The 15,642-nt window shown below is 40.1% G+C and overlaps 2 protein-coding genes across 3 annotated transcripts in view; one reads left to right on the forward strand and one right to left on the reverse strand.

Annotated features, from left to right (window-relative positions):
• The first annotated feature begins 898 nt into the window (after positions 1–898).
• bdh1 (3-hydroxybutyrate dehydrogenase, type 1) lies at positions 899–9,689 on the forward strand. The gene is made up of 6 exons (XM_044105381.1): positions 899–1,118; positions 1,326–1,632; positions 1,918–2,028; positions 2,540–2,681; positions 2,762–2,914; positions 3,699–9,689. Exons 2-6 carry the CDS (start codon positions 1,420–1,422, stop codon positions 4,163–4,165), a joined length of 1,086 nt encoding a protein of 361 aa, XP_043961316.1. The 5' UTR covers positions 899–1,118; positions 1,326–1,419; the 3' UTR covers positions 4,166–9,689.
• Positions 5,670–15,642, reverse strand: part of nck1b (NCK adaptor protein 1b) — a 39,109-nt gene continuing 29,136 nt past the window's right edge. For both annotated transcript variants that reach the window (XM_044105379.1, XM_044105380.1), the window contains 2 exons: positions 11,875–12,632; positions 5,670–10,250 (listed from right to left, as the gene is read on the reverse strand). In XM_044105379.1, coding sequence (XP_043961314.1) covers positions 10,050–10,250; positions 11,875–12,632 — 959 coding nt within the window. In that variant the 3' untranslated portion in view covers positions 5,670–10,049. The remainder of the gene's footprint in view (positions 10,251–11,874; positions 12,633–15,642) is intronic.

The raw sequence follows: 15,642 nt of genomic DNA on the forward strand, positions 1-15,642 counted from the left end.
CCGCCTGTAAACACTGCTGTAAACACCATCCTATTTGACCTCTTCACAACAAGCAAGCAAAAGTAATACGAAACACGGAGACTTAATTGTGTGTAGCTGATTGGGATCAGAGGTGCAGATGTTTAAGCTGATACAACATCTGCCCTATTTCCCCTTTAATATATACGTTTCTAAAAGCAACAACTTTGAACCTGAACAGTAAGCTGAACTCAAACTTTGACACCCGCGCTGTCCTACTGTTAAACTATGGGGCTTGTTGTGCTTCCTCATCTCCCCCATTTCTTGGTCTCTGGCACTAACGACAATGAACACACATAATATACTTGAAAATAAGTACAAAATGAGGTAAAAACATTGTCCTTTAGAATGGATTAAAATGTTTACATACTTAAATAGCACATTTTTACAAAAATAAATAAATAAATAAAAAATGTCCGAGAATATTCTAACATTTTTAATGTTAGTCATACTCACCTTGGCGTACATCTTAAAACCGTTCTCCATCTTACGTGTTGGGGCTTCGAATTGATGTGCATCATTAATTGTTACCTTGGCCAATCCCTGCAAGCACCTAGTGTAAAATGCCATTTTCTTTAAATCGAAAACGACCGAGCCGCTTTTCCCCAAACGCGGAAGCGGATGTGCACAGAACCCATTGGATTGAAGGTTTGAGTTCCAAACCATCACACTAAACAAGGGGTGGGCATGGGCACTCCTGGCGGGCCGGTGTCCTGCAACTCTTACATGACTCCCTGGTCCAACACACCTGAATCCAATAGCTGAATCGCCTCCCAAGTGCAGTCAGGTTCTCCAGAGTCCTGCTAATGACCTCATTATTTGACTCAGGTGTGTTGAAGTAGAGATACATCTAAAAGTTGCAGGACCCCGTCCCTAGAGGACCAAGAGTGCCCACCCCTGCACTAGCACCATGTTTGACTGCTGATGTGATCTTTTTCTAAAATATTTGGTTCAGGATTCAGACCTTATAAAAAGTCTCACTTATGAGTATTTTCCCAACTGACTTGGGAACTGTGTGTGTATGTATATTCAGAGGTTTCTCCAAGTGACGTTGTTCCTGTTCGGCCAAGTCAGCTATATTTTTACCGGAATTTTTAAAGGCAAGAAGGTTTCCCATGAGTTACTTCCGCTTTTACTGTGTCCCGTTAGTCGGCGTCACAGTGACGTAAATATTTTCAGTAAAAAAAAATAAAATAAACGAAACCTTTAACCTTAACACTGTCTGTGGTTTTAACATTGTGGAACATTTGTAGTTGTTACAGGAGATGCTTAAAAACATTTATTCTTTTTACCTTTATTCGACGTAGGAAAGGGGGCGTGCCGTGTCGTATGTTGCTGTGACACCACGCTGGTGGATGATGTAGGCAGCTTTTCCAGGAAAATAAACACAGTTGCTCCAAGATGGCTCCTCAGTCCGCTTTCCGAGTGGCGCTCCTGGTGTCCTTCTCTGTTCTCCTCACCGTGGTGCTGGGCTTCGGGCTCCCCGCTCTCCTCAACGCCATCATGAGGTTGCTGGGACTGCCGGAAACGAGCGTGACCGAGTGCATCGTCGTGATCTATGCGGCTTTTGTGCTGTATGTCGCGACCCCTCGATTCCCCAGGGGATCGGTTGAGGTAAGGGGACAGAGCAGAAACGTGGTGCCTTGTACCCGTCTTATGATCCTCCTACACATTTAACCAGACTGTCTGAGGAATTTGTCAATATGCGCAGCAAATTTCTGAGAGGAAACTTCAGGATTGTAGATTATCAGAAAATTTCCTTGAGTGCAAGGTGAACGGTGCATGAGGATTAACCTTGCAAAGTCGGCTGCAGCTCTGTACCTGATAATCTTATTTACAGTGAAGTATTTAGTTTGTTGCCTGTATTATGTGGAGTCATGACTGCTTTCTGTTTTATAGGTTCAAGGAAAAGCCGTGCTTATTACAGGTTGTGATACTGGGTTCGGTCTTTCACTTGCGAAACATCTGCACACGCTCGGTTACACAGTCTTTGCTGGGTGTCTACTAAAGGTAATAATCGAATCCTTTTCAGAACAATTGCAGTAAAATCATTTTTGGTGCTTTTCAAAAAGGAAACTAAAGTGTGGCCAGTCAAGACTTTGCGGAAGCACTTATTATTGCCACTGAAGCTTTGGGGAATATCAGTTTTGTACATAGTGACTAAAATTCTTTGCAAAGCAAATAAAGCTCTATCAGAAAGCAAAGTCTGGTTCTGAATTTTCATGAATTCCAGATTTGTGGTGTGCACGATTAGGTTTTCCTTGTTAGATTTTCAATACGGTTGCATACAAATACAATTTGATTGGTTGATACAGTTATGAAAACATGCAATTGTAATCATTTTATTTATATACTTCTATTCTTTTGTCACAAGTTTTCATTTTCCATCCTCACGATTTCTCCTGCACTTCTGTTGAGCTTCAGCATTTTGACCAGTGAAATCTGTGTCCGGGGTTGGGCCCCAAATGGAGGATTTATTAAATGTTGCTTATGAGCCTGACTATATTCTTTACATAATGAGGACAAAGATGGAGAGGGTGCCAAGGAGCTTGAGGAATTTCATTCAGATCGCATGAAGGTGGTGCAGCTTGACGTCTGCAGTGATGACCAGGTGAAAAAGGCAGTTGAATACATCAACGGCAATCTGGAAGACTCACAAAGAGGTAATGTTAACAGTTTATTACCCGTAAAAGAAAATAAAAGAAATGTGGGCTGATTTATTCTGATTCTGTAAATCCGTCAGGTCTGTGGGCTGTGGTGAACAACGCTGGGGTGTCGACCTTCGGAGAGGTGGAGTTCACCTCCATGGACACCTACAGGCAGGTGTCGGAGGTCAACCTATGGGGCACCATTAGGGTCACCAAAGCTGTACTGCCATTAATCCGCAGGGCGAAAGGTAAATCCATGGAAGGCTTTTCTCTGTTTGTTACTTATTAACGCCCACCTTCGTGTAAGCATGACATATCAAAAAAATGATGCGTCCAAAGTTCAAAAATCTGTAAGAGAGACATTGTGTGTACAGTGAACACACAATCAAAGCCGTTTTTATAGAGTTCGGGGAGCAAATGTAAAATATATGATGCATTTTTTTTAACCAAATCTATTTTTATCAGATATACACTAGTTTTTAACACAAGACACTATAAAGTACAACATAAGCTTAGCAGCTAAAAAGAAATTCATTCAGTAGAACTTAAAAACAAAAACACTACATTGTAGTAAATATAATACATTTGATTTCAAAATGAATGAAAATTTTAAGAATGCACAAAAAAATGCATTTTAATTGTTTTTGAAAAAAAAAGCACAAGATGTTTATTCAAATTCTTTTCTTACTGTATTGGCAGCTGATGATGCAAAAGTCTTAAGTTCTGGCATCTGTTTTTAGGCTGATCTGATTAATTGGGTTTTTGACTTGGAAAAAACAATTCAGAGCACCTAATATTAATATCAAAGATAACCCGAGGAAACACCAAAAAGCAAAAATAAATCTTGTTTTCATTTGTTAAGGGATAATAGCTGCCCACACCAAAACAGCCTCATGTAAAAAAGTAATCACTCCCCTTTGATCGTATTTGTACGAGTTGAAAAAAGTTACCATTTTTGATCTTCCGACTGTTCAGCAAACTCACACCTAACCCCCACTAAATATACATGTGGTTTGTTTTATCCGCTTGCAGGCCGCGTTGTGAACATCGCCAGCATGTACGGCAGAATGGGCAATCGGCTGCGATCTCCTTACTGCGTGTCCAAATACGGCGTGGAGGCCTTCTCCGACTGTCTGCGCTACGAGATGAAGACCTGGGGAGTGAAAGTGTCCGTCATCGAGCCGGGGAACTACATCGTGGCCACCGGCATCCTCACCCGAGACATCGTGGCCACCACAGCCAACAAGCTGTGGAACGAGGCCCCTGCCGAGGTGAAGGAGGACTACGGGAAAAGCCACTTTGAACAGTACATGGCACTGATGCGCTCTTACTGCAACAGCGGCGAGAAGGACATGACTCCAGTTCTGGATGACATCACAGACGCCATTGGGTCAAAGCGTCCGTACACGCGGTACAACCCCATGGAGCCGCACTGGTGGATCAGGATGCAGGTGATGACCCACCTGCCTGGCGCGCTATCTGACTTGCTCTACTTCTAAAACTGAAGTTTTCGCTTCCTCTCTATCTCCTATTTCACAATAGATCAGTCAGAGTTCACCCAACGTAGGGTTTCTGATTCCTCAGCACTTGAAATCATTCACTGAATAAGCCTTAATACTTTTTAATGTTTTAAACTGTAAGTAAATAGCTGCAGTTTACTTTTTAATATTTCTGCCTTAGACTATATATTCAGATCTATTCTCTGAGTCTCCATTCTTTTTTTTTTTTTTCTCATCAGTTGCAGCATTCTTACAGCTACCAACAATGCACTTTTATTGCTTTCTGTGACATTATCTAAAACAACTTTGAGCTTGTTCCTTTTTATTGTTTATTTACCGTGATACTTTGCAATGTTTTCCCTCATGCAAATTGTTAGGGAGGTTGAGGGGGGCGAGGGGAGCTATGGCATGAAGACAAAACGAGCTTGAAAGGGCTCCTGCTGTTCTGTTGTCGGAACAGACCGGGGCCGGACTTTGAGGGCCGCTGTGATGTTTGCCCCAGAGTTATGTAACAGCCACACAAACTCACTTCGTCCCACATGCACCATGAAAACCAGCATATTACTTCACACTGAAGGGATTAATGAGAGCACTTGGAAGAAGAGGAAATGTTGTCGGACTACCCCAACATCTGTCTTTGTAAGTGAAATGTTATGTAATATATTGAATTATGCAAATGAACAGAGTGATTTATTTTAAAATACTGCAGTCAGTGTCATTTTTCAAAACTTGACAAAATAAACCAAAAGTCATGAATGAGTTCTGAATCATTGTAGATGTAGTTTTACCAATGACCGCCAGGTGGCACACACGCATCATAGATCTAACTGCTGGAATTATAGACACTTCTCCATGAATTAGAACATAATTCAGGATTCATTACACGCAGAGATATAAACAGTTTTTTATGAAGTTGTATGACTATTCCTTAGAGCTATTAAAACACTAAAACTAAAGTATTACATGTGGTCAACTACAAAAACAACATTTACCTCAAATGCTATGAATAATTTGGAAATCTCACTAAGTTGCTGAAGATAGATAAATATGTATCTAAGCATTTTAAAGGAAAGTTGAGTGTAAGAAAAAACTCCAGAAGTTTTCGACAGGCAACAGGAATAACCACAGTATTGACAGGAATGTTAAGCAAATCCCATCCGAAGGACTGCTTCTCCATGGTCCAAACCTTTCCCTGTAGGCTGACATGTTTGTGTTAAAAAATTAGTTATTGGTCTAAATCTGACAAGCAGAAATTTGGATTTAAATTGCCTGCGAGAGAGTATCAGGAATAAATAACTGAAATGTGTGGTGAATCTGCATTGAGCTGAATAACAGAAAAGGGATAACAAATTTTATGATCTAATATATTCAAAGCACCTGTGCTACATAAAAATATAACGAGCATTAAAAGTCAAACAGAAAACCTTTTTTTTTGTGCTTTTTATTACATCTTTAACACTCTAAACCTTCTAAATTATTACACCTGAAGACAGTCTCCCCTCCATAAAAACAGTATTAAGAGCATAACATTACATTTTTTTTTCACAGCACTGCCTTTTTTTAATCATTCCACAGCATGAATCTGTTTCTTCACTCTCGCTTACAGAAATAATAAAAAAAAATAAAAAATAAAAAAAAAGCTTTGTGAGACAAATATCACCACAGAAATGTAAGCAGCACGAAAGCACCAAAATCAAACACGGGCCACTTGTATTTAATATTATCAAGACATCTGTGAGAAAATTTAACAATATCTCAGGTGAATTTAGCGAGTTCAGAGCACACGATAGTTTATTCCCCATCAGGATGAATAGTTTGACGAGCAGTCTTGATAATATCTGTCACAACTGACTTTTAATGTCTTTTTAAAGCAGATTTTTTTTTGTACAGTTACAAGGCTCTGCTCATGCAGCCTCCTCTTTATTGTAAAGTGAAAAAAGATCCCAGTAACAATATCTAAGCAGGGAGATACGGTAGTTCTCTTTTAATATCAAGCTAAATATTTAAATATTGAGTTCGTTCATATTTATGTGGCTAATCTGCAAACAAACAAACAAAACAAAAAAAGTGAAATCTTACACTAGTTGTAGATAAAGATGTAAAAATGACATCTTAAACTTGACGTTTCGAAACACAAGTTACTTGAGGTGCTCATACAGATTTAGGTCATGATTACATCACACCTGGAGTTGTGTTTATCACTCAACATCCGCACGCGTTTATCATTTACATGTAGGCATTCACTGTTCATCTAATACTTGATGAAGTCAGCTATGGTAAGGTCACTTGAAATGGAACACACCAACTAAAAAGGGCGTATTATGCATGACCAAGAAAAGAGAGGGGAGTAAGTCCATGACATTTGGTGAGCGCTAAAGGAGGAAATGCTCTTTCCTATGAGGATGTGTCCGGCCATCCCGACGCATCTGCTAATCGCTCCGCTGATGCACATGCAAAGCTTTAAGCAGATAGCAGTGATAAGAGAAGAAGGAAGTACGGGAGAGAAAAGGGGGAACAAAAAAAATAAAAAAATAAATCGGGGAGCTAAAGCTTTGGTTGCCGTAAAGCTGTGAAGGCACGTTAAATTCTCCCAAATCCTTTAAAGTGGGGCAGAATGTGTTGGCGGATTCACTTTAATGCTTTGTGGCATCACAGATGCTGCAGAAACTGGGGGCCAGGGAAGAAGTACTGACAACAAGCAGGCGAATGAATCCAACAAATGAATCCAGCAGATAGGTGCAGATTGGGTATTTTCAAAACCCTGGAATTGAGGGGGGGTAATTCTTAAACTTCAAAACAAGTGTGATTACTGAAATTCACATATCTGCAAAAGGGAACGCTAATTAATTGCTAAGTTTCATTATAATTCAACAGTTATCTCCAAAAGCTTAGTAATCTTGTTTTATGTGTGCTCCATATTAAGACACCTGTTCAAGAAACTGTAAAATTAGCACTTTCAACACAAAAATCTGAATGAATGGTTAACTATTCATAAAACATTTTCAGCTTTAAAAACTTTTATCTGAAACAAAATGGGGTGGTAGACAAAATCAGGCTTTTCTTCAAGTTGATGAAATCTAACCAGTGGCCGGGACTCAAACAGATGAACTTGTGAACGCACTGCACCCAAGTACCTCCAGTTCACACTGACAACAGTCCTCAATGTGGAAGGAACTACTGAGCGAAGAAGACAAAGTAAGCCATTTTCAGTAACAGAGATCTGAGAAGTTGTTTTAAAGTAAACAATTGTATTTGATGACATGTGAGTGGCTTATTTGGGCTGCGAGAGAAAGCAAGACTTTCAGCAGACAACAGGAAGGTTAAACAGTGTAGCAAATTTGCTGTTTTGTTATTCTAAGCTTTTTAAATCAGTTTTGAAAATGCTGGATGATGAAATGTTTAACTTTTATATGAGTTAAGGTACAGAGTTACATTCTCCAGAAAATACACACGAAAACCAGTATTTTATCAAAGCTAGCTCTGCTAAAAGCCAACATAAAATGCTGGACTTCAAAGTGTACTTTAATCCTTTTGTGTTTGTTTTAAAAACTAAGACTCTCACACACAGTGTGACATCACCACTACTCATCAAATAATGACGTAATTGTTGTTTAAATCTTCCTGTAACAAGGTTCTCAAAGAAAACAACTGGAAAAATAAGATATTGATAGGTACAAGGGTGATCATTCAGATTGGTCCATCTCTACTTCAGCCAGTCACCTCAGATGCTTTCATCAAAAACCGTACGCCCAATGCAGCATCAGCTGTTTAGCAGATGATCGACTGGGCGTGGTTGTTACAGTGGAACATGCTCTCCAATTCCTTAGTCCATTTTTCCTTCCCTCATCCTCTTTTCTTTTTGTGCCCGGGTCCAACCAGCTGCAGCTGGAGAACTCATCATTGCAAGCTTTGTGATGATGATGATGATGACAATCATCATCATCCCCCTGCTGGAGCTGCTCCCTGCCAGCACTCCTTCTGCTACAGCTTTGATTGCTGCCCTTCCACATTCAGACTCTACCTAGTCCCCTTTCATTGAAAAAAAAAAAAAAAAAAAAAAACGCTCACTCCAAACCTTCGCTGCACACAGAAACTTGGATCTTTTCTGCCTCCGCAAGGAATAGGTAGTTTTTTCGTATATCATCCATGCTTTGCAAGTATGCACACTTGATCTCCCGGTGACCCTCTATTCCCTTTAGTAATCACTAATTTAGGAGCGGTGAGATCACCCTGTTGGCTGCCTGAGCCAGTCCTCCACTTCCCCTCTCTGTTCCAGAGAACTAGATTTATACATTTTCTTTTCCTGATGACAAAAAACAAAAAAAAACAAAAAAAAGAAAAGGACTCCATGACTCCAACAGTGAGCTTTAGACACAAAGATACTCCCAAAACCTAGAGGTGCACTGACCAATCGACCGGAGATCAGAATAGACCAATTTGGTCAGCTTTCATCTGTGAAAAATATGATTTCTCCTCCTCCTATCATTAAGCACACTTAAGCTTTAAACTTTCTACATAAACCCATCAAAAAGCAGCATGTCATTAAAAAAAAAAAAAAAAAAGACAGATAAGTGAAGTTTGCAGAGACGAACCAATCAACCAGCTGGAGATCAAAATCTGCCAGTTTAGTTTTTTTTTTTTTTGCTTAATCAGCAGATCCAGGATAAAAAGAAAACTAATAGTTCCCACCATTTTAATTCTACAAATTGCAGTAAAATGCATTTTTATGCCATTTTCCAATTTAGAAAAGGGGGAATTAGATAACAGCTGGGGGCATGGACTTTGGTCCATTAATGTGGATAATCTTGTAATTCCTTCATAAGCTGTGGGATTCCAAACCTGCAACACATTTGTTCTCATGTTTTATAATCCTTTTGGGGGAGAACTGAGAGAGCAATCAGTCAAAACCAGAAATGACAGATCAGTTCTCAGAACCCCAAAAGTTTGTTTTAGGCAGAAAAAGTTGATTTCTACCAGCTGTGAATGCATTCTTAATGGAAAATAAAAGGGAGTTTGGTTTGACACTATTCTACTTATTTGCATCATGAGATTCGCCGTGTAATTTGCCTGCTCTTTGTAATATTCACATGATGTGGATACAGCAAAATGTGGCACAAGCAGTTGTATTGTACAAAACAACAACAAAAAAAAGCCTACTTTGCACAAGAAATGGAGGGAAACAACAAAAAAAAAAAAAAAAGCAGATGCATTGTAACATTTCAATCTGAACAACACGGATCCTAACAAATCTAAATAAATATAGTTTGGTCACTTGATTTTTATCAACGATTAGCCGAGGTTGTGGATTAATGTGTCCACAACCACAAAGAAAGAAACAAAAAAAAAAGCTTTAAGACAAACATTAAAGTGAGTCAACGTGTAAGACCTGTAGGCATGGCTCTGAGTAAGTTGTCATCTAAAAATATCTCAGTCATGTGTAGTTAAAAAAATAAAATAAAATAAAAATCACATCTTTAAAGGAAATTGTAAAAAAAAAAAAAAAAAAAAAAAGATTATATATTATCAACATAAAGAAATCTAAATGAAACCCTAATAGATACCAAGGGTGAAATACATGCCGTTGCCTATGACCTAACGTGGATAATTTAAAATGCGACCAAGAGGCCTGTAGTCAACTCTCTGGATCCGTAAGTCTTTTCTTCAGCCCTCTCTCAATGTCTCTCCCATGCTTTTTCCATATCTCTTCTTGGAATGCTCACAAAGTGGCCATTTAAGTCCTGATGATGTGTTAAGTCTTCAGGCTTGGAGCAGAAATGTTAGTGTGTGTTCTGGTGTAAGAATCTGTTTTATATATGGAAGCCATTAATCTCTGTGCATGTGCGTGTGTGTCTGCGTGTGTGTGTGTGTGTCTGTGAGGATCGGATCAGGATGCGGCCAGGGCTTTGATCAGGTACAGTTTGTCTCCCTGCTCACTGGTGAAGATGGGAGCCTTTTTGTAGTGTTCGACAAGCTCTTCCATAGAGTTGAATTTGCGCTGTCCGATGCAGTAAAGGCTCTCCTTCAGCTGCACTTTGAAATGCTTGTTCTTGCTCTGCGCCTTTAGGGAGATGGAGAAGTCATTTGGCTGAAAAAGTAGAAGAAAAACTTGGATTAGTGACCACAGACAACAGGACGATTAGAAGGAAAAGGAGGAAAGGAAAAGTCCAGAATTTTTAAGAGCAGTTCTGTTAAAAGTTTAGCAGCAGAGAATACATTTTCAGATTGGCTGGTTCCGGAGACTGAAGCTAATGGCTGCATTGACGGGGCCCAAAAACAAAGCGGACTTAAACCGTAAAGTACCTCTAATCTTAAAAATGTCAGATGGTTTATGTTAATGCGTAGCAGTGAGTAGATTTAAGCCATTGCTACGCACTCATTGGACGATTATTAATACTGATGATTATTTACACAAAAGACGGAGAAACAAGATTGTGCAACCCCAGTAATATTCCTGTGTGAAACGCAAACTGAGAACTGAGCATTAGAAAACATTCATAATCAAATTTAACAAACACAGATGCGAAGATGGTTTGAAAAATAAAAAAAATATGTATACATAACTAGAATATTGTTAACTTGAACTGCTGTAACAGGTTTGCTTTCAAGTATTTTTCTACTGGTTAATGCTAGTTAGAATCTGTGCAAATAACACATGAAATACTGTTCTTACAAATCATAATAATCACAGTCTTAAAATGCTGAAAATCTGCTTCAGTCTTGGCCCTGCAGAGAGTCTTCTGGGTACAGCTTATTTGCATTTACACTAGACAAAGATGGCAAGAACTTTACAGCAGAAAAAAAGAAGCGTAGAACCGAAAACTTTTAGGGCAACAACACCTTCAAGACAGCTAAAACAGTCACATGTATTTTTCTGGGGCCCTTAAACAGTTCTGGGAAAAAAGATGTTAACAGAAACTATAAATAGGACCCAAGTCAGCTAACTGACTGGGTAAATAACATAAATTTATTTTTGTATTCATTGTCTTGCTGAAAAATCCACCCTCATTTCTTGTTCAGATTCATATCAAGAATGCCTCTGGCACTGTTCTCCTTTCTTCCTTCCATCATTGAGATGAAGTCTGCCTGTACTGAATTATTAAAGACGGCCCAACATCATGTTTTCAACCATTTGATCGCAGTAAACTCCCAGTACTGAACTGACTTGTCATAGTCTTAAGCCAACTTCAAAGACATTGAAAAACTTTTTACTTCAATAGTGGCGTCTTGTGCAGTAGACATTTCTGAAAGAAATTGTGGTTCTCATGAAAATTCAGGTCTTTTTTTGAAGCTCTCTGTAAGTGATCTGGAAATCAAATTATTCCTTTCACTCTGCTGGCAACCTTATTTGTGAGATTTTTAACATTGTCTTGGGAGAGGGCTGGGCTTTTATTCTTCTAACATGTCTCTTGTGTGTTTTGTTGGTAATGAGAAATCTTGCGTCATCCCCTTATGTAACACACATCTGAATTTACTGACTAATTGGAGTTGATTTCTTTGTAGGCGTGAATTACTTGGATTAGTACTGATGTAAACATGACATTCTAACCTAATTACTCCCTTCAAGAGTTCGAGAAATGTTGGTGTTCAATAATTAATCCTCTCTGCTGTATCTACTAGAGGTAAGATAGTAGCTGCTTAGAAACTTTTAACAGAACATGATTTAAAAAATTCTAAACAACTCCTTAAATGAACAGATCTTAATAACTGACCGATGACTCGCTATCTCGGATGAGGAAGTCTCCCTCTGTGCCTCTTTGATTTAGCGCCACCTCTGCCTGGTGGCGCGTCACTTTTCCGTAGTACCACTCCTTCCCGGCAAAGCGTCCACTGCCTGAGGGTGAAATGTAGTCACAGTCAGGCGTTGGAGGCCCGGCTGGCCCCGCTGTGGATTTATGGGAGCTGGAGTCAAGAACAGTAACATAGTTCTTAGGCACCAGGCCCAACTGTCCGTCTGCTTTGCGGCACTTCCACCACTCTGGGTCGTTCTCGGGTTTCTCTATGACCTCCATCACCTCGCCCCGCTCAAAGTTCAGTTCCTCGTCGTTGCCAGTGCTGAAGGGGTAGAGCGCCTGAACCGTGTGCAACACTCTGTTTCCGTTCGTGCTGCTTCTTACCACGTCAACCAGCTTCTCAGTCAGTGATCCGGCAGCCGGATCTCCCAGGCCACCCATGCCTCCTCCCCCCGCCGTCCCATCCACGTCCTCCGTCACGTAGTTGGACGGGAACCAGCCAGACCGTCCGTTGTAGCTGCCGCGCCACCAGCCGTCGCTGCACTTCTCCATCACCACCACCCGCGTGCCCTTCACCAAAGAAAGCTCGTCCTCGCGCTCCGCAGAATAACTGAACTTGACGAAAGCGGGCACGTTGAGGTCGTACAGCCTTTCGCCGTTATCTGTGCTCAGATCCGTGTCGGCGTTGGAAGCGGTGTCTCTCATCCCTCCCTTCCTGCTCTTTACCTTCCCAATTCCTAGGAGCCAAAGAAAAAAAAAAAAAAAAGATGATTAGCAGTGAGATCTACACATGCAGATAAATTTGTTGTTGCCCCTTTTAATGGTGGTAAATACTTACTCACCTATACTATTTCAAGAAATAAACTAAATTTATATTTTACAGTTCAGCCTGAATTTACAGATATAGCAGTTTCTTTATTCAAGTCAACAATCTCAGAAATTAAACACATTAGGGGTCTTGGGATCCTCGTCAGAAATCAAACCAAATACAACTAGTAACAGTAAACTACAGTAATTATTTTAATGTCAGAACAGATACAAAACAGGGGAAAAATATATATATTGGCTTTTGGTACTGTTCTGCCCTGCTTAACATTAATTAACGTCTAACAGTTATATGCAATGACCTTGTGTCATAGGAAAAGGCTTGTACACAGCAGGGGTATTCCCACTTGTGGCAACAGTAATTTTGTAACCCACCCCCGATTGAAAAACCTGAAATCATATTAAAAATCTGAATGCGGTAGAATAATCCGAGTGAGATTACTCTACTGCATTAAAAAGAAAGGAAAACATTAAGGCTATTGGCATTGTTTTAGCAGAGGTCTCAATAAATTTGCCCATACCCGTGTGCCAAAATAATTTTTTTTCCCCCTAACTTTCTACTGGTGTGGGACAAGTCACAACAAGAAATGAAAAGTAAAACAAAAAGAAAATAAAGCAATAATTAGCATTAGAGGCTTTCTAAATATCCTTTCCTTTTCACATCAAAGCCCAAACCCCCCACGCTCTAAATCTAAATACATTCTTGAGGATTAGGTGTAGGTGCTGAATGATGAAACAACAAAAATCTATGCTGGCATGGTGGAATAAAAACTGAATGGGATGAAAACTTGCTTTGACAAGGGCCTACAAATCCTTTAGAAACTGTTTTCTTTGTGTACTGTCACCTAATACTAAAATCAGACACCTCACCCCCACTCCAGTCGGCCTGAACTTACTGGAACAAAACAGTTCAGCCAGCTACAGCCTCATTGCTGCTAATCACATTGCAATAATCACCTTGGCCTGCACTGCATCCTGATTTCAAACTCTTCTACTTCCCTCCAACTCTATAGTGTTACTGTAGTTTCATTGTTAAAGAGCAACTCCAGCTCAGCCCAACCAGACACTGATATCACAGACGGTGACAGATTTAGGCTCATTTCTGATTACGTTTGCAAGGCTATTGCTTGCATAATCAAAAGACAGCTGGGTGAAATTACACAGTGGAGCAGGGTGGAGTCTCCGGGACTGTGCTGGGAGGACGGCGTGCGTCGTCTGTTATCCCAGCCGCTGGGGAAACGCGAGTGTCCTTTACCGCAGATGGATTGTTACTGAAAGGTGCCTCTGACTCAAGGAGAGCAGACAAATTTCACAGTAGGGCTCAGAGTCCAACGTCAAATTGCTTCCAGGTAGAGCCTGTTATTAGTCCCACCACTGTGCATAAGTACAGAGTGCAGACAAGGTGTTAAGAGCTGATGTCTGGAGGCAGAGGTTACGTGCTGCACACTTGCCAGTTAGGCATCTTTGTACCAACTCAAACAAGACAAAAAGATATCGGAGGACAGATCGGAAGATTCCGTCACAAAAAGGAACATATCAGATAAATTCCTGACATGCACAATTTAAAAAGAGAAACTGCAGTTGGAACCTTTATGATTAGAAGTGACCTAATTTAGCCCAAATGAAGGTTAGAGGCCATCAACTACTGACAGAGACATCTTTAACCTCCAAATGAGAGCAGAGAGATAACAAAGTTTATATTTTATCTAAGGAAAGGCTTATCACTGGCCTTGTCACTGGTGTCCATTTACTGCTTTTGTCTCCTATGGTCCATGAATGCTTTGCATTAAAAAAGCAGAGCCACGGGATTTGCATAGATGCTCAATCTGCAGCCAGGTAAGAAATGGGAAGTTTGGATTTGCCTGCACAGCTAACAGATACAGGGGCTGCTACTGAGAGCAATGCTTCTCCTAAAGCCTCATCTATCATGGTGTTCTGGAGTTACGCAGAAGAATTCACTTGTTGGCTGTGTGGGAGAGCTTCCTTTACAGTTTAGCAGAGACGATATCTTTTCACATCAAACACACGAAATGGAAACACTCTCCCAGAGAAGGGCACAGCTGCACTGAGCTCAGGTGGCGCTAAGTGATACCGGCTAGTGCTTCCTTGATATTTAGACAGGTTTGTGTGTTCAATTGAGTTTTGGACATTTGTGTACGAATCGCTGGAAATCTGCAACAGTAATGTCACAGAAGTAATGCAGGAAGGAATCTTGCAGAGCCTTCCAAAACCACAGATGGAAGGGAATTTGTTTGGAACTGGATTTTGTTTAGATCATGGGTGTCAAACTCCAGTCCTCAAGGGCCGGTGTCCTACAACTTTTAGATGTGCCTCTGCTGCACCACACCTGAATAATTAGGTCATTAGCAAGGTTCTGGAGAACTGATCTACACAAGGAGGAGGTAATTAAGCTTTTTCATTCCAGTGTTTTGTACCTGTGGCACATCTAAAACCTGGAGGACAGCGGCACTCAAGGACTGGAGTTTGACACCTGTGGTTTAGAAGAATAGGAATAAAAGCAGGCTGAAACAACTGCACACCACAAGTTTTTTGATTATTTGTGAAACATTCCAAGAACTACATATTATTTTTCTTGCACTTCACAATTATCCATACTTTTTGTAGGTCCATCACAGAAAATCCTGGTAAAATCCAACTAAAGCACAGCACAAATCAGGGTCAGATTTCTGGATTTCTTTTGAGTTCTGATCTCCAAGAAAGCTAAACTTATTTTTACTTACGATTGTAAAATAGAAAAGTGTTACTGATTCCCAATCAAACAGAAAATGAAGGACCTGCATGATTTTTACCTTGTTACCATTATCAGATTTTTAGTAAACAAAAGCACTTCATAGTCAATACTTGATACTGTGAAGGTAGATGTGCTTATAAACTCTCAATAGAGGAGGTTCTTTATATTTT

Source organism: Gambusia affinis, linkage group LG21, assembly GCF_019740435.1.
Source record: "Gambusia affinis linkage group LG21, SWU_Gaff_1.0, whole genome shotgun sequence".
NCBI lineage: Eukaryota > Metazoa > Chordata > Actinopteri > Cyprinodontiformes > Poeciliidae > Gambusia > Gambusia affinis.

Excerpts from the sequence above, each read along its gene's own strand:
- bdh1 (XM_044105381.1), top strand. The coding sequence starts at position 1,420 with ATGGCTCCTCAGTCCGCTTTCCGAGTGGCGCTCCTGGTGTCCTTCTCT. Across the intron at positions 2,029-2,539 it reads TTGCTGGGTGTCTACTAAAG|GACAAAGATGGAGAGGGTGC; the intron begins GTAATAATCGAA and ends TTACATAATGAG. Across the intron at positions 2,682-2,761 it reads TCTGGAAGACTCACAAAGAG|GTCTGTGGGCTGTGGTGAAC; the intron begins GTAATGTTAACA and ends TAAATCCGTCAG.